At 40.6% G+C, this 25,182-nt stretch overlaps 1 protein-coding gene across 1 annotated transcript in view; it reads right to left on the bottom strand.

Annotated features, from left to right (window-relative positions):
* Nucleotides 1–25,182, bottom strand: part of LOC126469894 (methylcrotonoyl-CoA carboxylase beta chain, mitochondrial) — a 92,677-nt gene that overhangs the window by 57,056 nt on the left and 10,439 nt on the right. The window contains exons 3-4 of the mRNA XM_050097236.1: nucleotides 13,849–14,089; nucleotides 786–964 (exon numbers count right to left, since the gene is read on the bottom strand). Coding sequence (XP_049953193.1) covers nucleotides 786–964; nucleotides 13,849–14,089 — 420 coding nt within the window. The remainder of the gene's footprint in view (nucleotides 1–785; nucleotides 965–13,848; nucleotides 14,090–25,182) is intronic.

The following is a 25,182-nucleotide window of genomic DNA, read 5'->3' as shown; positions in this document are numbered from 1 at the left end:
TAATACAACATTTCTCACATTTAAGATGTCATGAAATAATGTTCCCACCGATACTGCTATTCAGCAGATGCCAGAAATTTTGTACCACTGCACCCACATGCTAAAGACCTGGGTCTGGAATAGCCATAATGAAGCTTTGAAAGTTTGACCGACTGCCGCATTAACAACAGCCAAAAACCAATCATCAGCCTCCCTTCCAGAAGTTTCCTAATACCACAGAAATATGGCGCTTCAGCAAACTCAGTGCTGGGCTATAGTACTTACACCTCCAGGTCCAGCCTGTTGTCATCAGGACAGTTGGACCTCACAACAACGCACAGCCCATGCCACTCATTTCCATACTTTTGACGCAGCTACATTTTCCATCTCTGGTGTGTGAACCAGCGAACACCATCTAACTGCCTGAGCCTGGGACGTTAGAACCAGTAGCCACCTCCACGGTCCAGGTCAAAACATGAGTTCTGGACAACTCAGCAACGGCTGTTGCTGCATTCCAGCATGCAGTTCCGAGTTCATCATCTGGGTAGTCCTGCTAGGCACACCCTACCTAGCTACAGCTAGGCTACCACCTGGCTCATTTCCACCCACTGTCTACCATCTGCCTATTGCAGATGCACTGATCTACATTAACATATGATTGTTAATGAAGAGTTCTGGCAATAGATTGGCTGCCTACATCATACGTATGTCCCCCACCTCAAGAAGAGAACCACTCGCCCACACCTACCCAATCCAACAACCTGTTACAACTACAACATATTCCTATCAACAAAACTATAAATTACCTGCAGTGGAGGTCAGCTCCTCCAAGTGTCTCTGCATCCACCTGTTCACCTGTTGCTGCTTTGACAAGAGGTGGTCCTGCAAGAAACACAGTTCCTTGTCGTCGCACGATTATGCTTTCATCAGCCATAGCTGGGACATAAGCACCGCCAGCTGTACAGCTACCAAGAACAACTGCAATCTGGAAAAAAAGTATCAGTCCATTCTTATAAATGATATGACCAGATGCATGGCAATTTCTTTTTTATTTTTTTTAAATAATCATCTATTGAAGGTTTGTTTTTGAGCAGTATATACACCAATATTCATTCAGAAGCTGATAAATATAACTTTCAAACATTATATGACAAACGTGTAATTAAAAGGTTCTTTAGCTTATAAATAAGGACAACAGTTACTGTTCTCATATATAAGATACACGGCACTTAACTATCTGCCAGGTGGACAGAGGTGAGGTGTCATGTTGGATGGGATATGTAGATGGAGGAAGAGGTAAGAAGCAGGAGGAAGGGCTGGGGATAGGTAGCTAGTGGCTTGGACAGAGACAGTGAGTGTGCAGAATAGAAACATGGGAGGGAGGGCCAGCAAGTGCATGGACTAGGCATTCAACACACAGGCATTTGAGTAATTGAGTTTGTGTAGTGCATGATGATGATGATGATGATGATGATGATGATGATGACGATGTGGAGATGGGGATTGGGAGGAGGCAACAGGCAGAGGAAGGGAGAACTGTTGGGTAGAAGGCGTAGAGACAGAGGGTTAATGGAGATTAAGGTCACGAGTATTATGTGAGCGAAGAATGTGTTGTAAGACTAACTCTCATCTATGTAGTTCAGAAAAGCTGGTGCTAGAGGGAAGGCTCTAGATGGCATGAGTTGTGTAGCAACCATTGAGCTCAAGCATGTGGTGCTCAGTACAGTACTGTGCCACTGAGTGGTCAACTTTGTTCTTGGTAAGTTTGATGGTGACCATTCATTTTGGCGTATAATGTAGGTTGGTGGCCATGCCCAAATAAAATACCGTGCACAAATTGCAGAAGAGCTGATATATGACATGGCTGATTTCAGAGGTAGCCCTGTCCCTAATGGGATAAAATAGGCCTGTGAAAGGCCAGGCATATGATGTGTTTGGGGGTAGGATTGGTATCTTTTCTACAAAATACGACGTTGTAGCAAAGTGTTCGGGGTAGGATTGATATAGGGATGGACCAGGATGTTTTACAGGTTAGGTAGGGAACAGAGTACCACTTTGGGAGGGTGGGGGGGGGGGGGGGGGGTGGAAAGCATCATGGTTAGGATGTTCCTTGTTTCTGGACACAATGATAAATAATCGAAGCCCTAGCAAAGGACATGGTTCAGTTTCTGCAGTGGAGTGGTCTGTGAACTACATTTGGGGTCATAGCACCTGTCTATGGAAGTCTTTGTGAGACCTTCAGCATACTGGGCAAGGGAAGTTGTTGAGGTTATGAAGGAATGAGGATGGAGTGTTTTTGCCCTGGGTTGAGATCATCATGATCATCAATGAATCTGAACCAGACAAGGGATTTGAGAGGCTGTGAAGGTTTCCTCTAGATGGCCAATATACAGGGTGTTACAAAAAGGTACGGCCAATCTTTCAGGAAACATTCCTCACACACAAAGAAAGAAAATATGTTATGTGGACATGTGCCCAGAAACGCTTACTTTCCATGTTAGGGCTCAATTTATTACTTCTCTTCAAATCACATTAATCATGGAATGGAAACACACAGCAACAGAACGTACCAGCGTGACTTCAAACACTTAGTTACAGGAAATGTTCAAAATGTCCTCCGTTAAGGAGGATACATGCATCCACCCTCCGTCGCATGGAATCCCTGATGCGCTGATGCAGCCCTGGAGAATGGCGTATTGTATCACAGCCGTCTACAATACCAGCACGAAGAGTCTCTACATTTGGTACCGGGGTTGTGTAGACAAGAGATTTCAAATGCCCCATAAATGAAAGTCAAGAGGGTTGAGGTCAGGAGAGCGTGGAGGCCATGGAATTGGTCCGCCTCTACCAATCCATCGATCACTGAATCTGTTGTTGAGAAGCGTACGAAAACTTCGACTGAAATGTGCAGGAGCTCCATCGTGCATGAACCACATGTTGTGTCGTACTTGTAAAGGCACATGTTCTAGCAGCGCAGGTAGAGTGTCTCGTATGAAATCATGATAACGTGCTCCATTGAGCGTAGGTGGAAGAACATGGGGCCCAATCAAGACATCACCAACAATGCCTGCCCAAACGTTCACAGAAAATCTGTGTTGATGACGTGATTGCACAATTGCATGTGGATTCTCGTCAGCCCACACATTTTGATTGTGAAAATTTACAATTTGATCACGTTGGAATGAAGCTTCATCCGTAAAGAGAACATTTGCACTGAAATGAAGATTGACACATTGTTGGATGAACCATTCGCATAAGTGTACCCGTGGAGGCCAATCAGCTGCTGATAGTGCCTGCACATGCTGTACATGGTACGGAAACAACTGGTTCTCTTGTAGTACTCTCCATACAGTGACGTGGTCAACGTTACCTTGTACAGCAGCAACTTCTGTGACGCTGACATTAGGGTTATCGTCAACTGCACAAAGAATTGCCTCGTCCATTGCAGGTGGCCTCATCGTTCTAGGTCTTCCCCAGTTGTGAGTCACAGGTTGGAATGTTCCGTGCTCCCTAAGATGCCAATCAATTGCTTCGAAAGTCTTCCTGTCGGGACACCTTCGTTCTGGAAATCTGTCTCGATACAAACGTACCGCACCACAGCTATTGCCCCGTGCTAATCCATACATCAAATGGGCATCTGCCAACTCCACACTTGTAAACATTGCACTGGCTGCAAAACCACATTCGTGATGAACACTAACCTGTTGATGCTACGTACTGATGTGCTTGATGCTAGTACTGTAGAGCAATGAGTGGCATGTCAACACAAGCACCAAAGTCAACATTACCTTCCCTCAATTGGGCCAACTGGCGGTGAATAGAGGAAGTACAGTACATACTGACTAAACTAAAATGAGCTCTAACATGGAAATTAAGCATTTCCGGACACATATCCACATAACACCCTTTCTTTATTTGTGTGTGAGGAATGCTTCCTGAAAGTTTGCCCGTACCTTTTTGTAACACCCTGTATAGATTGGTATACGAGGGTGCCTTGCAGGTGCCAATGGCTACATCACAAACTTATTTACGTATATAGCAGACTGGCTTCTCTCTTTCTGGCTAAGATTCCATGAGTATGAGGAGTCTGAGTATAGTGATGCTACGGTTACTTCCTATTCATCAACTCATACCCTCTTATTGAAACATGTAAGATTTTAATACTAGCTGTGATGTAATGTGGAAGTTGAGTGCACGATCTTGCTCTGTTGTGTGGCACTAACAGGGTGAAAACAACTGACTCTTGGGATCAAATGGCCTCTAATGAATCTTTGTTTTGAGAGACTGGGAGGATGTGAAACAAAAATTAAATAATGGAGTGTACACAGCTATAAATGAGCTCCAGAAGTGAAGTGACATCTGGAAAAAGTTACACACTGTAATCCACACTGCAAATGGAGAACACACAAAATTTGTATAATGCACATCAATGTTAAATTACTGCATCTAAAAAGCAAGCTACTTGTGATTCAGTGACACTCGGGCTACAGATATCTTAGACCATTCAGTATGGTTCATAGCTCCAGTTTCAAAAAGGTAGCCCACTCATTCATATTTGTAGGAAGTGAAGTGGGTTGTGAAGTTGATGTGGAGCCTGTACTACCTCATCTCACTATGGTAAAGAATTGGGTTATTTCCATTGCAGATACTATTAAAATGGTGCTGTTTCCACAAATTAATGCTACCATTACTGATAAAAGAGCTTCTTTCCAAACTGACATGTGGATGGAGGATACACTTAAAATAGCCTATGTTACTATGGCCTGTTTCGCGATGAGCAAAAAACAGCAGTTAATGTTTTATAGGTGATTGTTTGTCATTTTGAGTCCTTGCAAATTTCTGAGAAATTAAAGAAGTCAGCATGTTTCATAACAGATCAAGGTTCGAACATACTGGCAGCTCTGAAAGACTTCACTAGCCTTTCTTGCACTTGTCATTGTCTTAGCGTTTAGCTCAAACATACCTTCAAGTCACAGTTTTTAGGATTGCAGCCAGAACTAACTCATGCAGGAGAGACAATAAACTTGTGTAAAGTACTAGTGGCATATTTCAAGAGTATTGGCCTTTCAAAGAGACCCTCAAAAATCACTCAAACAAGAGGTCAAAGCCCGATGGAACACTTCTTAGAAGTGCTAGTTTCAGTACTTAATACTCTGACTGAGGTTAGGGAGTTGCTCCCACAGAAAGAGCTGAGTAGACTTCACAATATAGATGAGCACACCCTAAATGGGTCCATCATGTTCTTCAAGTCATTTAAAGAAGGTAGTAATGATACAGAACATGACAACAATTGAACTCTCCATTTGGGACTTCTCTGGCACTGTAAACTTCTGGATGAGCACTTGAGCCCTAATGGATAGGACAGTGACGATACTTGAGTTAAGGTGCAGCAATTACATGGACAGAAAGAGTGATATGATTAAACTATATTTGTACCACAAGACTGCAACATTTTCATGACCTGTTGATACTGAGCACTGAAGGCAAAGAGAATATTTTGAAATAGGTTGCTGCTCTGTGTGTACACATTTCAGATTAGTGAACAACTATATACGACTATTATTCTATGATCTTGTAACATGATTACAAGTGGACATTGATATAAACTGCAACCTCCATTCTTTTTAGTGACTCGCAGTTCATTCGAAAGTATATCAGACCTGAAGAAACTGGCATATCCGTTGAACATCTAGAGGTATGTGAGAGGTCTGAACGATACACACAAACACCATGAAGTATCATTGTACCTCTCGATCACCATTACCGAAAAAGATACGGAGGCAGAAACTGATATCCTTCGATGATGGAAAGAACATGAAAAGGTACTACGTCCTGTGGCATGTGTAGCTAACAGCATATTGTGAAATCCAACCACAAGTGGATTTAGCGAGAGGAACTTCAGTGCTACAGGTTAGGTTGTTACAGAGTTTCACAGCTGTCTGTACCCAAATGTAGTTGATGACATTTTATTGGTTCATAGTAACATTGATTTGTTAAATACTTGTGAAGTAGATTAATTGATACCAATACTATTCCAATATTAAAGTAATAGCATGACATAATGTTAGTCAAATTTCGTGATCCTTTCCAATGGTCTCCTAGAAACACCTAGTTGCCAGACCACCTCCTCTCAGGAGATTCTTTAAGTTATGATAATCAAGGACACAGCATTGCTGCATTACTCACAAGCATCGTTAAAGGAAGCCAGGCTGGTTTTTAAACCACGCAGCAAGGACTAGGCATTTTAAAACAACCTCTATGGTTTCACAAGGTAAAATGGTATGTACAACATTAATTGGAATGAGACTACTAATACATACTGACAGGTCAAGTCCATCAGTTTATGTATTCTTTTTGTCATCGTAACTTTCATTTATATGCTAATAGTGAGTTGTGTAGTGTACCATTCATTTCATTAAATTTTGAAAGACTGCTGTAAATTTGTTTTAATATTCAGAGAAACCTCCCCTTATCATCATTTCCTGTTTTCTTGTACTGTTGTCTCAGGCTTGGTAACTTGTCGAAAGAGAGAAAAGAGAGAGAGAGAGAGAGAGAGAGAGAGAGAGAGAGAGAGAGAGACAATTTTGTGTGTGTGTGTGTGTGTGTGTGTGTGTGTGTGTGTCATCAACTTAATTGTTAGACTTTCCATGAATAAATGGCATATATTAAAATAAATTTGCTGTAGTCTTCAAAAAAGTTGTATGCCTTGTCTGGCGTAGCAGTAATAAATTATATATTCAAATCCTCCTGGTGAATCAGTCTATATATTAGTGACAACCATATCAAAATCCACACAACAGTTCCCGAGATTAGCCTCCACATAAAGACTGAAAATCGAGGCAGAGGACTTTTAAGTTATAATACATATAGGTAGATATCATATCCAACAGTTGTGTGTGTAGCAGCAATACCATGTGTCCTCAGTTATACTCACCCATTTGTGCATCTCTCTCTCTTTCCACACCGATGTAATATATGTCTACCAGACAACAATTCAAGTGACATGTTGTCAATTAAGTGGGAGCAGCGGACTGATGAGTCGAGTCTCCCAGCATACAGAGATGGTGACTTTGGAAATGATATCATAGGACCAGCTAGTCATTTTATAGCTAATTTATGGAGCTCATTTCTGATATATAACACATACTTCCCCCTCACCAGAGAAGCAGTAGTCTGTGAGGATATAATTGGTATTGTTTATGATGAATGAGATGGTGCATTAGGAGACAGGAAGATGTCGAGAGTGCTAAGGTAAAACAGCAGCACTGCCGTGGGCATGAGGGAGTGGGTTTCAACTGTGATGAGTATGGATCCAGGTGTTAATGGGGTGGGGATGGTCAAGAGTAGTGAAGGAAGTGGTTTGTACCTCTGCTTCCTCCCCAGGATGTTGTAACTGTGCAATCCCAACTACCTACACCATATACCCCAAATTGAAATTCTCGCTCTCCAACACCTGGAGGAGCAGACACCATCCCCATTAATTTATCAAATTTGTCGACATCCTACTCCTACCCTAGAGCACCACTGTCCATCACCACCTATACTACTCACAGTGAACCCTTTGTCAACCACTGATATCACTCAAACCCTGCCTCACTCAGCTTCTCAATTTGTCACATCTCCCAAAACTCTCCCCAACACTGCATGAAATGCAGAACCCAAACAAACCAAAAACACTGTCCTCTTCCTTTCCATCAAACCTAAATCCTACAAAACTTGAGTCTTATCCAAAGGCATCACCTTCAGCCCCAAATCCAAGTTTAACAATGTTGGACTCAAAGACCTACTCTCCTTTTTCCTGATCCCTACAATGGAAACATTTCTTTGCTACGAATTCTTCCAACCAAAGCAACCTAATCCCAACATCCAACCATGACCCTGCCTCCTCCCACCTAACCACACTCTGGTCACCTTCCAGGAATTCTTTACCTCCAACCTGGCCTCACCATCATTCCTCAGCTACCTTCCCAAGAAGACAAACCTCTCAACAGGAGAAAGAACAGCTATCTGCAACTTCAAGATTGACCCTGATTTAATCTTCCTCCCTAAAGACAAACACTTGATAGCTGTTGTGATGAATCACAGTGACTACCTGACAGAAAGCTTCTACCAACTGTCTGACTCCTCCACCTACAAGCTCTGCTTTAGTGACCACATACCAGAAATCCAACACAATCTCCAATCCCTTAGGTGCATCCCAGAATCTCTCCCCCTCATCATTATAATAACCCACCGTACATCCACCTCCTACATGCTTCCCAAAATCTACAAATGCGACAATCCTGGCTGTCCCATTGTATCTGGTTACTGTGCTCCCACTGAAAGAATTTCAGTTACAAAAAATTGTGCATATTCCAGCCTCCCATACCAAAAAAAGAAACCAATTCCTACATAGACTCTTGACCATCCCAACCCTACATGGATCCCTGCCCATCACTGTTGATGCCACTTCCCTGTATACCAACATAATTGATGCCCATTGTCTTGCTGCTATTGAGCACAACCTCTTCGAACATCCTTCTGAGTTCAAAACCACCACCTCATTCTTTATACACCTTACCAATTACATCCTCACACACAATTACTTCTCCTTTGAGGGAAAGGTGTATGTACACAAATCCACAGCACAGAAATGAATGCCCACATGGCAGCCTTTTACGCCAACCTGTTTATAGTCCGTCTAGAGAAAACGTTTGCCTCCTGAAACCCCAAATCACTTGTGTGTTTCACTGATGATATCTTCCTGATCTGGACTCAAGGTCAAGACACCCTATCCTCATTCTTCCACAACTTTAATATCTTCCCTTCCATCCAGTTCACCCGGCCTTCCTCAACCATGTGCTACATACATGGATGTTCACCTCCACTGCTCTGATGGCTTCATCCATACCTCTGTTCATATTAAGTCAACTAACGACCAACAGAACCTGCATTTTAACAGCTGTCACCCCTTCAACATCAAAAAGGCGCTCAGGCTGGAGACCTGTGCATGGTGTATCTGCAGTACGGAGAATTCCCTTGGCCAGTATGCTGAAAGTCTGCCTTCACAGACAGACAGCCAGACACAGACAGGCACTAAACACCACACAGTCAGTAAACAGATTTCCCACACCATATCCTCACACACCCCTAATCCTCCCAACTACTCCAAGAATTAGATGCAAGGAGCTTTCTCCCCCCCCCCTCCCACACACACACACACACACACACACAAACACACACACAAAGAAACAGCCAATACTATCCTGGACTGGAGAAACTCAACGAGGCACAGCTCTGCATTTTAATTACTGCCTAGAGTATATTTCCACCATCTTTAGCATGGACAGAAACTGTGAAACAATAGTTGCTATGTTCAGATGCAAGCTGAGTTAGTGACCCTCTATTCATAGTTCCAGGCAGAGCTAGTTTTGGTCACACAGCTTCAGGCTGTTGCCAATAGGCATCACTGTGGGGGTACCTGACATGGGAATCCAACAGACATGTACTCCGTGACCCTCGATCAGTCCACTGCTGTATACTGACAGCAGTGAGGTTGACCCTTCACCTGTGGTCGAGTGGGAGGTCATTACAAGGTGTGGCAGGTAGTGAGGTCATTCCAAAGTGTGGCAGGCAGCAAAACTTTCCAGGCATCCCCGGATCATCTGATGAACAGGTTTCAGACGCTGGCTGTGTCTGATAAACATCCTGACCCAGATGTAGACACTTGCCCCAGTTCAGGGGAAGCCTCTCAGCCTGCAAGATCGGGGCAAGCATAGAGGATGGAATTACTGGTAGTAGGAGCTCAAACACTAGGCACGTAATGGGGGCTCCTTAGGGATATGGCTGCAAAGGTGAGAAAGGAATCCGTTGTGCAAAAAAATGGTTCAAATGGCTCTGAGCACTATGGGACTCAACTGCTGAGGTCATTAGTCCCCTAGAACTTAGAACTAGTTAAACCTAACTAACCTAAGGACATCACAAACATCCATGCCCGAGGCAGGATTCGAACCTGCGACCGTAGCGAATCCGTTGTGCACCCTGTGTGCACACTGGGAGGAGTCATTTCAAATGTGGAACAGGTGCTTCACGATTCCATGAAGAGCACAGGGTGCAGCCAACTACAGGTGGTGGCTCATGTTAGTCCTAACAATATGTGTTGCTCTGGATTGGAAGATATTCTCTCTGGTTTCAGGTGGCTAGGTGAAGTGGTAAAGACTACCGGTCTTGTTTGCGAGATGGCGGTCTTGTTTGCGAGATGAAACCAATTATCACCATCTGCAGCATCCTTGAAAGCACTGACCTCTGGTACACAGATGAGTGGAGGGTATGAATCAAAGGCTCAATCAGTTCTGTGACTATATAGGCTGCAGATTTCTCGACTTGCACAATAGGGTGATGGATTTTTCAGGTCCCACTTGACAGGTCAGGGTTCCACTGCAAACAGTTAGTGGCTACATGGGTCGCAGGGGCTGTGTTCATAGTGTGCTGCACTAACTCAACAGCTCAACTCTGACAATTCTGAAAAAATCCATAGGTTGAGATAAACAAACCAAGACTCTTCTTCATTTGACTGTATTATGAGAAGCTAATTTTAATTCAGATACATACAATTTAACTAAATATTTATGAATAAATTTACTGCTGTGAGTCCTATACTAGCTATTGCAGTTTTTATTAAGTACGACAGCAGTGTTTGTCTACCAACATACACTTGCATCCGAGATATAGCAAAGCAATCAAACCTCAGTTCAGACTTTCAGATTTGAAGTAATGTTTTCATACTGTACTGTTAGCCCAAGCTTTCAAAAATGTTTGAAAAATATGCAAGTTAAAGCTGAAGTCTAAGAAAAATAATTGCCATGTTGAGTAAAAAGCACCACTGCAGCTGTATGGTTATTCTACTTAAAAAGCATGACTGGTTTCGTAACATTACTTACATTACCAGATGAGTCCTGAGTAGAAAGAAACCATGAAAAAATACCAGGAAGTGACAACCTTATATAAAAAGAGCATCAGATCATTGCCAAAAGTGCCTGAATGCAAGTACTATAAAATGTGGCAAATACCAATGCTTACAGTTACAACATGATACTGGAGTACAGCTGATACTAAACTTCTCCCCAATTCCTACAATTTCACTCCATTCCAGAAATCATGCCAGACCACACATTAGACTGATTCAGAAGGGGGGGGGGGGTCAAACTATGGTGTGGTCAGGGTGGGGGGGGGGGGGGGGGGGGGGGGGGGGAACAATGCCATGTACTACTGGACCAGACGTACAGGATAGCGCTGCAGTTGATCACAGACTAATGTGGAAACATATGACGGGCCACCAGAGAAGTGGAGCATGTGCAGAAGAGTTAAAGTGGACTCTGAATAAGAAAAATACTAGGAATCAGGTTCATGCAAGATTACAAAGTCAAATATTTGCAATAAAAAATACAACCTAGGTACTCTTAAATGACGTAATGTAAGAAACCATTAAAAATGTTAAAACTCTTTAAAAAATGAAAAAGAGAGGTACCCTTAAAGTATCAAACTGTAAAAAGACACAAAGATGGAGGGAGACGAAGGAGGAGGCAATGCACAAACCGGTAAACAGCACAGGTTACCCACTGAGAAAGTCAAAATTAGCTAAGATCTATTAATGTTTCAATTCAGCTTGGATGTTGATAGTGCGACTGGGGAATTGCTTTAAGGCATGGTAAATCTCTAGCTCTTCTAGAACATTATCCTTAAATTCTGTATGCAACACTGAAAGGTTGGATGAAATACTGGTAACTGAGTGACCGATCTCGAAAAAAATGGGTACCCAAAGCAGAGTTACAGCTCGAGCCAGATGAATGTTCCCTAAACCAGACCTCAAATGCTCTACCCGCCTGGCCAATATATTTGCATTGGAAGTCATTGCACATAATTCTATAAACCCCTGGAAACTTAAAAACGATTACCTTTCATTTTTTCACTATGTCTGAATCTCTGCCAATTATTCCTGGGAATGAAATATGCCACAGCAAACTTGTGAAACAGAAGTCGTTTGGATCTCTATGATATGAAACCATTTTTATTTAACGGCACTAATGTAATTACACCCGCTTACCGGTCTAAGGGTAGAGATGAGGAACCTATAGGTTTCTTAAGACTGCTTCTATTAATATTCCATACAAACTCACGGTGGTATCCATTAGAAAATTCTACAAACTGGATCACCCTGTAATTCCCAGTTGAATGCTTCCACCAACAGTGTTACACAACCACAAGAGCACATCCAAAAAGCACCCAGTCTGTAATGGAGAGGATGACTGGACAAACTATGGGTCACTAAGTCCACCATGGCAGGCTTCCGATTAATATCAAACATAAAAGAATCATTCTGCAATGTGACTGAAAGGTCCAAAAATGGTAAAGTGTTATTAGTACTATGTTCACTATTGAACTGCACATTCACTGAGGTGATTACTGTAGCAGTATCGAGGCATTTTCCATAATGCACATTACCAAGTGGATGGAGGGGATTACTTTGTGACCATCAAAAAAAAAAATTTTTTTTTAATCATTAATTGTTGTTGAGTTATATTAGTAACATACTATTTAAAGAGGTACTGATGTGTAAGTGTGGTCCAGAACCTGAAACCTTCTTTTAACAGGCTCTTAGCAAAATCAATGCACTTTCAGTAACATGTACAACCAACTTTATGACTACCACAAAAAATATAAAAACTACAAATTTCATTCATTGTTGTTGACTTTTATTCTCAACACACTTTTTAAAGACATACTAACATGGAAGTAAGGCTCTGAACCTGTAAATACTGAAAACGACATTCACTGGGGAAACCGTCACCCACTATTGGGACTTAAATTTTTGGGTTAAGTTTAACTGAAAAATTTGAAACATAAATGCTAGAAGAAGTCATTAAAAACAATAAATATTTTTCAAAATTTTACAATATAAAGTAGATTACAGGATTTTCTTAAGGTGGGCATAAAGCAACCCACCCTTCACTCCCCCACCCCCCTCCCCACGTATTGCAAGGGTTAAGGTGGTGCAGCAGAAAATAGTTACATTCAGAAATGGGTCTGTTATACAAAAGGAAAATATCATCAAATTATCATGACAATAGCACCACTTTATCTGAAAAACTAGTCAACTAAGTAACTACACAGTATTCCAAAATAGTAATAAATATACTGGTCAATGTGCACGACAAGGGCAAGCCCATGGCAAGACTGTGTCCCTGAACACAGAAATCATCCCTAAACTTAAATTAATTAAAACCATGTACTAACTCACAGAGCCATAAAACATCGTCAGTTTCATCTACCTCTCACCCACTGTACTGTCTGAGGTTGTCCCTAACAATAATAATGACATGATCACAGGGTATGCTCAAGTGATATTCTTAACATGAAATAAAACCATCACCATAACAGGTGGGAAAGACAAACCCATCAGCCTTCTAATCAGTTCCTCTCCACTAAAATTACTAATGAAAAACAACATTTAAAATGTTTGTTTAAATATTCTGCCATGAGTTTCTCAATTAGGTACCATGGTTGACCATTGGAAACTAAAGTGGTTCTTACATACTGATTATGGAACAATTTCAAAGATTTCAACGTATACTTAGCATGAATGAGGTATTTAGAAGTTTGAGATTAAACTTACTTTTTTCTATACCACTGTTTTTACTCAACATGATGTATTTTAGCTATGAATATCCACCGAGTTAACTTTTGTGTTAAAAAATAACCGTATTCTGTAATAGCATTAGAAGAAGAAAAAGATAATTCTTAAATCAGCATGTAAAAACAGAATATGTATGAGGACACACACTGCAGAAATGTACATTTTTGTTAAAAAAAACTGATTACGTATATTTTTACCTGAGCTATCCCAGCAGATGACATGTTGGCCTGGTTGTAGAAAATTCGACCAAAATGGTCTCTGTCTGGAAAAACCTCTGCCTGATGAGGAAGATTTGCACCTCCAGAATCCACTAAGTATATACAAGGAAGTCTATTTTCCCAGGCTATTTGTTGTGCTCGTAAGTGTTTCTTTACTGTAACAGGGTAATATGTGCCTCCTTTCACTGTTGCATCATTTGCAACAATTACACATTCTCGCCTAGAATTAATGTAAAATATGAATATCAATGGGAGAAGACAGTTGGCATACATCACATTAGACATAAAAAAAGCATTAGTGCTAATGGATAATGTACAAAATCATGATAAACAGCTAATATTCATTATTAAGTGACTTAGTAACAGTTTATAATAAATATATCTGACCAGCTTTAGAGTTTGTACTGGAAAACATTGACAACTCTAATGATGCCTTCCAACTGATGCATGATGTATCAATACATTATCAGATTTTAGGATGTATATTTAGAAGCACGAGGAAGGCCACCCTTGCAGAGGCAGTTAAGGTATTCATCCCTATCCCTGGCAATTGGCAACCCTCACCTGCAGCTGTCACTGGAGACACTGCGCTGCACTGGGACTTCATAATTGACAAGTTCAGGGAACTGGCCACTGAATAAAAGGTAGGCCCAAAAACATAATAAAATTACAATAAAAAATTGTGCATTAAAGGAAAATATATGCGCATTCAATAAAAATTATATCCTCTCACTACATCGTACTAGGTCCACATCCATGGCTGAGCTCTCTAATGCACACTTGCTGTGGTGCTCGACCTGGGGGTAAGCTGGTTCAAATCCTGGTGGTGCAAAAAATTTTTGCTGCCAGTATTTGGTTGGCAAGGGAAGCAGGGATGGGGGGGGGGGGGGGGGTGAGAGAGGAGAGGTGGTTGTGCAAAGTTTCTGATCACCAGACTTTGTGTCAACGTTCTGATTTAAATACCAAACCTATCTGCAGTGTTTCATGAAGTGAGGGCATGTGACACTGTTGATGGCCATCTGCCTGTTGGATGGGGACGTTAAGCTTGGCAGACCCCTTGGTGCTAATCACGAGGAGTGGGCAATGTACCAGCACTGGTTTCATCCTTTCCCTTCTCTTATCACCGTAACCACCACCATATAACACAAACATTATACTATGTGCATGTACGTGTGCTCTCTCTCTCTCTCTCTCTCTCTCTCTCTCTCTCTCTCTCTCTCTCACACACACACACACACACACACACACGTAGCATTACAAATAGTGTGTAATGAAGCATGCTGTCAAAAAAACAACTATACCCTTCTAAAAGAAAACTAACAACAACAGCCTAAAATTACTCCATAGGCATATACCTGTATCCCTGGTTGATCACTATCAAAAATTGGATGAAGGAAGGAAGATTAGGGTTTGACATCCCATCAACATCGAGATTGTTCTAGCGTAACCACAAGCACCGGAATGAAGATGAAGAATGGAAGACCTGAGAAGGCGGTGAAACATTGCCGGCCAAAGGTGCGCTGATTAGGACCACAGCACAACACGAGTGCCCCTTGCAAGAAGTGAATATAAGCGCCGCTCCTGCCAGCCTCGGGCAGGCTTTAGTGCTCGGTAGTGGACACTAGTGGACAGGATTCGCAGAGCAATATCAGTGACGTGTGACAAACTTGCATGAACTCTGACTTAGTTGCATGTCACCCATCGTTTGTGACACTTTTGTAAATACAAGTTAAGCATTGTTGATCTGCTTTATTGAAATAAAACTACTAATGTTATTTACTTGAATTGTTCTACAGCATTCCGAGAACGCACCATACCCTAGGCACCGTATACGAGACGAGTGAGCAAGACCCGACACAGATCACACAGAAATGTAGCACAACCTCAGATCAGATTCTTGAAGGATGAGGAAGGAAATCAGCTTTGCCCTTTCAAAGGAACCACCCCAACATTTGCCTGGAGCGATTTAGGGAAATGGCGGAAAACTCAAATCAGAATGGCTGTATGCAGATTTTAAAGAACAAGAAAAATAATTGAACAAACTACCACTCTATAAAACATTACGATGCTCCACTAATTTGGGATCATACAGATCATACAGAACAAGGTGCTACGAATCATTAGCAACGCTCCACACTACACACGCACCATGGATCTTCACGATGAATACCGCCATGATACCCTCAAGGAAGTATTCAAAAAACACGCCACACGACTATACAGGAACTCGACACACTCGAACAATCCTTTCATCCTCACTCTGGGAAACTACGATCACAGCCACAGGTGGAAGCACAAGCGACCAAAGACACTGCTAGCTAGGGCATAGCCACCTATGGTAAACTAACATACGCAAACAGCGACAAACGTCGGCAAACCCCTGCATATCAGCAACACTGACTGGCAACTACCAGCTGCTATTAGAGCCGACCAACAGGCCACAGCAGGGACACCGACGAGCTCACCCACAGACGCACAAACAATCTGCCAACATTCCCTCACACTGTGCCTCCGGTATATGACCTATCGGACACAAGATCAATAACAAACCTAACTGTTGCAGGTTGCTGACGCTGAACGAGGACTCTGTACCAGCACCCAGCGCCAGCCGGCGAGCAGCACAAACGCACGTCAAGGTATCGACATGCATGATACCCACTACTAACAAAGCCTATCCTTGCACAACCTATCGCAGGCAGCAAGAAAACCGCTACTGCTCTTACCACCCGACCTAACTTTCGCAGAGGTTTTTTTTCCCTTTGCTTTTGCCTTGGCACTTTTTTCCCTCTGCCCTTCAAACCGCTACCCTTCGTCAGATTTCGACCAATCTATCTCCAGATGAGCGCGTATTAATGGTTAATCCTAACCAGACGTACGCAAACATCGCAGTTCCCACATCCTGCGACACCTCACTTTAATAAATACTAACCCTTATGCAGAGATGGGAGTAGACCTTTTGTGTCGGCCATCATGCCGGTGTGGGCGTGGAGGGGCTCCACCTCTTGTCAAAAAAAACTAATTTGCGGAGGAAGGCGGAAAGAAGATTGGGATTTAACACCCAGTTGACGATGAGATAATTAAAGTTGGATTTGAGGAGATGTTCAAGTGAGATTATAAAACTACATAACTCTTATAACAAGTAATTTACCTTCAAATGGGATGAAGTTGACCAACTGTGGACTTTTAAGGTTAAATATTTCTGAAACCAATAACATTAATATATAGATTTTTGTTTCAGAGCTGTAGTAATAAAATTTTTGGTCTTCTTCAACTTTTGATCTAACAGATAAAAAATTGTTCTGGAATGTTATCAATGATTGCAAAATAAATCTGAAATTATAATTAAATTTTAATAATAATTTCAGAGTACCATACAAAGAAAGTATCATGATAATTTGCTTTACGAAATTCTGAAGACACACATGCTCATTTCTTTGGCGCTAAAAACTGGCTGACCATATGGTGTTTTACCACAACGACCATGAATCCTGTTTATTAGGGTTCCTTCGGGAATTTGATGCACTTCTCTAGCCTCATTAATTATTGTTTTGCAATCTGAAATTTCTGAGAAATCAGTTATAACACATCATGGCTATATTTCTTCAATTCAACCAATTTACACCTTTACACAGGCAGCATTTTTACACTGGCAACTCTAACAATCTCCACTGCATGATACAACAAACAGAACTGTGGCCTAAATCATGAGTTAACATACAGATACTTGCAACAATGGCTTCCTAACTTCATCACTAGACTGCTACGAACAGTTGTTGCTGCATCCACTATGTCACACTGTTGGTGCCTCCATTAAGTCACATTCTTGCCGCATTCATAAATGTATGTTCAGAAAAGACCAGCATGAGAAAAGACAATTAACGAGATGCCAGTTTCACCAAGAATTTGAAAAGTTTTATTTGTGTCTCTATAAACAGGTAAGTATAATAGATTAACCTTTGTTATTGCTCTAGTAGTTGTTGTGAAGAGTCAATGCATGATATACATAAGATCTAGACATATGAGTTGTTTCATGCCAGTCTCAGAAATAAAAGTTTAGGAAATAAATAAAAGAGAGAGAGAGAGAGAGAGAGAGAGAGAGAGAGAGAGAGAGAGAGAGAGACAAAAAAAAAAAAAAAGCGGTCAGTTCTTCTGGAATGTTATCGATGATTGAAAAATAAATCTGATATTATAATTAAATTTTAATAATAATTTCAGAGTACCATACAAAGAAAGTTTCATGACAATTTGCTTTATGAAATTCTGAAGACACACACGCTCATTTCTTTGGCACTAAAAACTGGCTGACCATATGGTTTGGAATACTGTACATTTAGCCATTGCCACACGCAAAGAACTTGTGAATAGCAAATATAATAACTAAAATAAAGGAATTTTCATCACCAATGTGTAATTATTTAACATTAAATGTTTTTTGATCTTTTTGGTCAACTTCACCCAATTTGATGGTACTTGCATATGTACAAAGTTTTTATTACACAAGTGGGTTATATGCAATGTTGGGATTAAGTTAAGAAAATCACTAATTATTACTGGTTCACCTTACTTACAGGTTGTCTAATAGCTGTTCTACCAAATATTAACGGTTCCTCTCCACTAGTCACAGGATAAGTTATGTCCTCAATAAGAACTGTAATATGAGCAGTACACCCCTCCATTTATCACTAACATTAAAAGCCGACTTTCAGTCAATCCTTGTGTTTCCTACGTTCGAATACATGCAGCACAGGATGTTACAATGTGCTGTATTGTAAGTTGCTCTACAGAAGTGCTGCATTTTGCTTGTCTGTCATGTAACAGGAGACAGTCACACATTTAAATGCCACTTCTAACAGTCACAGTATTTGTATTCGAGCAGCAGATTCTCCAAACGCAAACCATTTGCGACTGGCCGTACGCTGTTCAAGTTATACCCACAGACAGTTGGAAACCTTTAGAACAATTTCAAAGATTTTTTTTCTCAAACTAACTCAAACTGCATCTCAGCAAATGCACAAAGCTGAATGTGTAAAGTTGGGTAGCTCTCCCATCAAATGAAAAGCCATAGCCCAGTCAACGAATACCAAACAAGGTAGAATAGGGAAAAATTTGTGTAGTTGCGAATGTTGGTTCACAAGTAGGAGAAAGTGCCATGGACAACATACTAAAAATTCTGACTAAAACAGTTAGAACATTGGGAAGGGGAAGGGCGACATTGAAAGGTCACTTTTTTATGTTTTTCTTGAATAACTTGAAAACTGCAGCTTCTAGCAGAAATGTGCATCCGTACCAAATTAATATACATTTCCTACAGAAAAGGTGCTATTCATTTTTTCTCTGTGACTAGTAGTTTAAACATTGCAGGGGATGGAAAAAAAATCACAAATTATTAAAACAGTGTTTTAATGGTATAAAATCAATGTTTAATTTTACATGAAGTGGGTTGATAACAATTATTAGATGTGTGTATCACATCTAAGGTCAGTAGACCAATATTAAAGCATTAATCGTGTTAAGGTGGGTATAAGAGGATGGACTGGTGGGAGGGGTTGAAGGGCGGTCCATGAGGAAAGGCAGGTCACTGGATCATAGTCATGCACTTCATTTCTTCTTATGTCTGCAAACTGAAGATCGAGCCAGTGAGTCTTCACTCACTCTACCCCTCAACACCACAAGTAGCAACTACAAGGTGTTTCACAAAGTTATTTTGACCTTCCTGCAGCAATCATTATGAATTGATGGCAATACAGTTTACAGATACACACACAGGAGTGTTTATTTTCCACAAAGTGTGTTAACACTACAGAAAACACATATAAGAGTTACAAATAATACTAACACATACAGACAGAATCTACTTAAATCTCTGCACACTGTTGTTCAGTGCTAAAAGGGGAAATTAATTCTCAGTCATCCTACAATGTGCCTATAACATTCTTCTGGGAAGGCAATTTCACCCATCACCAGCACTGCTCGCTTTACGGTTGACAGACAAACTATACCTCCCAGACATTTCCTGTCCAGTTCTCTTATGCCAGTAGGCAAAATAATTTTACTGAGCTCTTGTTTATATAGGAGTTATTTTGAGTTTCTTAAGTGAGTATTTATTTGTAGTTGTTCGGTGAGCTATTACCTAAGAAAACTCAACAGCTGTAGGTGTCAACTGTCTACCACATTGAAGAGCCTACCCGAAGTGTAACATGCTGTCAATAAGTATTCGGCAATGTCAATTTCATTGTTCCCCCTATCAATGGCTGGAATACTTTTCACAGCATAAGGGGTATTGAATGCATCGCCCTAGCCTCAGACTCCCAGCATCTGAAGAGGCCCAGAGGCTTAAATTTGCTCCCTTTGCAACCCAAGTAGGTTGTCTAGGTGTTATGGAACTTCAGATATGTCAACATAAATCAAGCAATGGATTAGGTCAGACTGGTGTTCTAGACTTGAACATAATCAGTCTGATTCCATCAGAAAAATCCACACCCACAATGCAAGATATACTGTGGACTATGGTAAGCAACCCAAGTCAACTGCCAGCAATCCCAGAATGGAAGAGATTTATGCAGTCTACCAGTACCATGATTAACTTTCTGATCATTCATTAATTCACCAACTGACTACAACATGATTCTAAGGCTTCACAATAAGCTGTCAATGATAGACAGCAACAAAGTGCCACATTTACCAATTCAACCCCTTTCCCATTAGTGCTACATAAGTCACTGGCAACATTAAACTCACAAATTAAACACTTCTCATCCATTGTTCATAGGAATTCTTTTACATAAAAACTCACTTAAAAACTGCAAATGAGTACTTAGTTAATAAACACAAGTTCAATGAACTTCTGTCTACTTGGGTACGAGAATTGGACATGGAATGTTAAAGAGGTGTAGTTTCTCTGTAAACTGATACGCAAGCTGCACTTGGGGGCAGGTGGGGGGGGGGGAAGAGAGATCTTTCCATGACGAACGCTACAACTACCATACAGGATGCCTAAGAATTAATTTCCCCTCTAGCAGTGTACAGATATTTATGTGGACTCTGTCCATATGCATTAGTGTTATTGGTAAGTCAGTATTCCATGCAGTGTTGATACATTTTGTGGAAAATAAACACCCCCGTAGTGCAGTTTATACCTTAATAAACTCCACTGAACTTAGATGTGGTACACACATTTAATATTTGTTCTTAACCAACTTCATATAAAACTAACTATTGATTTTATATCATTAATACACTATTTTTAATAAGTTTTGATTTTTCCATCCCCTGCAATATGCAAAACTATTTGTCGTAAGAGAAGAAATGAGTAGTACCTTTTTGCAGGAAATTTAATTTTTTACTGGGGAAAATTTTCACCAGCAGCTGCAGTCTTTGAGTCTGTCAAGAAAAACACAAAAAAAGCAAGTTACCTTTAAACTAAACATGCTCAAAGCCCACTCGTCAGAATTTTTATTACATTTTTCACGGCACTCCCTTCTACCAGTGTACAAAACTTTGCAACTACACAAATTTTCCCCCTAAGTTTCCTTTGCTGATTGGAAGTTCTCAAGTGAATTAAAATATTTTAACACCGTTGTGGTAGACTACAGTAGCATGTTAGTTGTTACAGTGACTTGCTTTGGTTTTCTGGTCTTTTATAAATTTGATTGTTTTCTCTTTTTTCATGATTGGCTCCACAGCCAACCCACACCAATTACGATGAACCATTGTTTTCCACTGAGCCTGTCAATTTATTTCAAAAAATTGTCTCGTTTAATACTATTGGCTAGTTTCAACTTCAATTTCAAGTGCACATTTTCATCTCCTTGTGTATATGGGTTTAATAGATCATATCGGATATCATAATTAAGAACTAAAAATGAAATAATATTTGTAGAAAACTGGTGTCCTAAAACTGAAAGTGAGAAGTTAGGTGCTTCGTTGTGAGTCTGGACAAACGTGTGCACACTACTTCTTGGGTTATGCTTTTCAATGTGGTATATGAAATTCAAATGTTTTTAGAGTAATTTCTCATATTTGTTTCTTCTATCCTATAACATACAATCTTTTTATGGTATATATGTAAATATTAGATGATATTAACTTGAAAGTGACTCCGCTGATGGTGTCTCTAATAAATCTGCTTTCCATGAAACAAAACGTCTTTCAGAATGAATTTTCACCCTTCAGCAGAATGTGAAACTTCTTGCACTTTAAAAATGTGTGCCAGACCAGGACTTGAACCCAAGTGCTCTACCAACTGAGCTACCCAAGTATGTCTCATGACTTGTACTCACAGCTTTACTTCCACCAGTACCTCTCTTCTTAACTTCCAAACTTCACAGAAGTTCTAATGCGTAACTTGCAGGACTAGAACTCCTGGAAGAAAGGATACTGTGGAGACGTGGCTTAGCCACAGCCTGGGGATGGTTTCTAGAATGAATTTTCATTCTGCTGTGAAGGCTGTCATGAGTCGTGCTTGGGTAGCTCAGGTGGTAGATCACTTGCCCATGAAAGGCAAAGTAGCCAGTCCTGGTCCCACACACAGCTTTAATCTGCCAGGAAGTTTCATATCAACACACACTCGGTTGCAGAAGGAAAATTCATTCTGGCAACCATCCCCCAGTAGAGCAAAACAATGGGGATTCACTATAGAAATGATATTGGCTACAAAGAGGGAAATCCACTAATGTAAGAGACTCTGACAAAGGGCAAATTGTTATGGCCCAGCATATTGGAACTGGCATCTCATAAATGTCACAGTTGGCCTGTTGTTTATATGCTGTTTCTGTCATGAGCATCTATGGAAAATGCTGAAGGACAGTGAAAATAAGAGTAGGTAATGAAGCACTGGACATATATGTCTAATTACAGAATGTGCGGTTGGACGACTGCTTGCTCTGTAAAGCAGGATAGGAGGCAATCTATGACAGATCTGATGCCAGGGTACAATGTTTGTGCAGGCACAAGTCTTTTGGAGCACACCGTTCAGTGCAAACTGCTGAACATGGGGCTCTGCAACAGACGACCCCTACTTGTTCCCATGTTGACCCAACAACACTATCAGTTATGATTGCAGCCAGCACAGTATCATGAAGCTTGGACTATGGATCAATAGAAACGTGTTGACCTGATGACTTGAATCATATTTCTTGTTACACTAGGTCAATGGTCACGTATAAATAAGCAGTGACTCAGGTGAACAGATGCTCGAAACATTCACCGTGCCACGGATGCAGGCCAATGGGGATAGTATTATGCTATGGGGAACATTCACTTAGGATTTCTAGGGAACTGTGGTATTAATCAATGGAACCATGACATTTGTGAAGTACACGAACATACTGTGGAGCACATGAATCCCTTCGTGCTTAATGTGTTCCCTAATAGTGATGGCATCTCCCAGAAGGATAACAGACAGTGTCACAAAGTCACTTTTGTGCTACAGTGATTTCAGTAGCATGACAGTGAACTTAATTGATGTCTTGGTAACCAAATTCACCTTATCTGAGCTCAATGGAACACATCTGGAATGACATTAGACACCAGTTCCAAACCCACAAACCAGTGGCCCATAATTTATGGGAATTGCTATAGCCTGTGCACAGACATCTGGTGCCACAAATCTCCAGAAACTTACCAAGAACTTTTGAGTCCACGCCACACAAAATCATTACTGTATTGCGTTCCAAAGGAGGAGCAACACACTATTAATCAGAGAGTCATAACGTTTAGCCTCGTCAGTGTATGTCAAATCTTGTTGGCTTGATGTATATATGAATTTTTATCACACCATGTCTTTGTCCTTTACCATAATATTTCTCATATCATACTATACCTATCATGTGAATCAGGACGTGCATATGTTTTTGGAAAATGATTTGGGGGAAAGAAAATTTTTTGTTAAACACTTTTCTGGCCTGCTGACACAGTGCTCTTGTTATGCATGTTTCCAGTAAGTATTTGATGACTTATTTCATGTTTGAAGATGTAAAATTTGTGCTGTGTGTGGTGTCACCGTCAGACACCACACTTGCTAGGTGGTAGCCTTTAAATTGGCCGCGGTCCTGTAGTATACGTCGGACCCGCGTGTTGCCACTATCAGTGATTGCAGACCGAGCGCCGCCACACGGCAGGTCTAGAGACACTTCCTAGCACTCGCCCCAGTTGTACAACCGACTTTGCTAGCGATGGTTCACTGACAAAATACGCTCGCGTTTGCCGAGACGATAGTTTAGCATAGCCTTCAGCTACGTAATTTGCTACGACCTAGCAAGGCGCCATATTCAATTACCATTAATATTGTGAATCATGTACCGTCAAGAGCGACGTTCATCATTAATGGATTAAAGCTAAGTATTCCACCAGCTACGTCCGTTTTTCTAAATTCTAATTTCCTTGTCCTGTTCCAGACCTCATGCCAGCCTGCATGATCTAAAACGCGTGCGTTTCAGCCTCCTTTAGTAAAACGGTGTTGTCTCTCTTGCCAACCACAACACTGTACAACATTAAAATGTAGCTTAATATAGAACTGCAAATTGATAGATTTAAGATAAAAGATTTATACATCAATGTCACTTTTCCTCCCTTTCATTACATCAAACTGCATGAAAAACAAAGTGCATTTGATAGATCTTTAAAGCAATAATGCATATAACAATGGCATTTTCTTAACACACAAGTTATATTATGAGAATTACCAAATACGGCACATTAGTTTGGAATTATTTAATCCAACATGGTGTTTAAATAAGTTTTGTGCTAACCCCTCATAGTGCTATAGATGAGCAAAGTATGAAACGAACAGGGCATGTGTTTGAGTAATGTGAAAATCTCAAAACATTTTAAACTGTTCATGACTGCACATGCAGAGTAGAGAAAGTTTGCAAACTATCTTTATTGTTGCTCAAATAAAGCTGATGTATCCCCACATTAAAAAGACACACAGAAAATAATCTAACAATAAACAGGTATATTATATTTAAATCCATCTCATCTTAGGGAACTGTAACCACTAATGACTCAATGTTGAAAACCAAAGTGTTTTTATGACGACTGGTTTTAATATGATATACAAACCATCTTCATATTTAGTATGGCAATTATATGCACTTAACTTAATACAGACAAATCTGTGCATCAGACTGAAACTGGTAGTCAAAGATAAATGCTGTGGCAATCCAGGAGGTAATTTTCATCAGCAAACAAAAAAGATAACTTTATTGTTACCTGTGTAAGTTTTCCACTCTGTATTACAACTGTTAATGATAATCATTTTAAAATTTCATCTCAACAGTTTAGAAATTTCTTTCAAAAACTGCTCAATAATAT

This window comes from Schistocerca serialis, chromosome 3 (assembly GCF_023864345.2).
Source record: "Schistocerca serialis cubense isolate TAMUIC-IGC-003099 chromosome 3, iqSchSeri2.2, whole genome shotgun sequence".
Lineage (NCBI taxonomy): Eukaryota > Metazoa > Arthropoda > Insecta > Orthoptera > Acrididae > Schistocerca > Schistocerca serialis.
The sequence above is the reverse complement of the archived record's forward strand: the minus strand, read 5'-3'. Positions and strand labels throughout refer to the sequence as shown.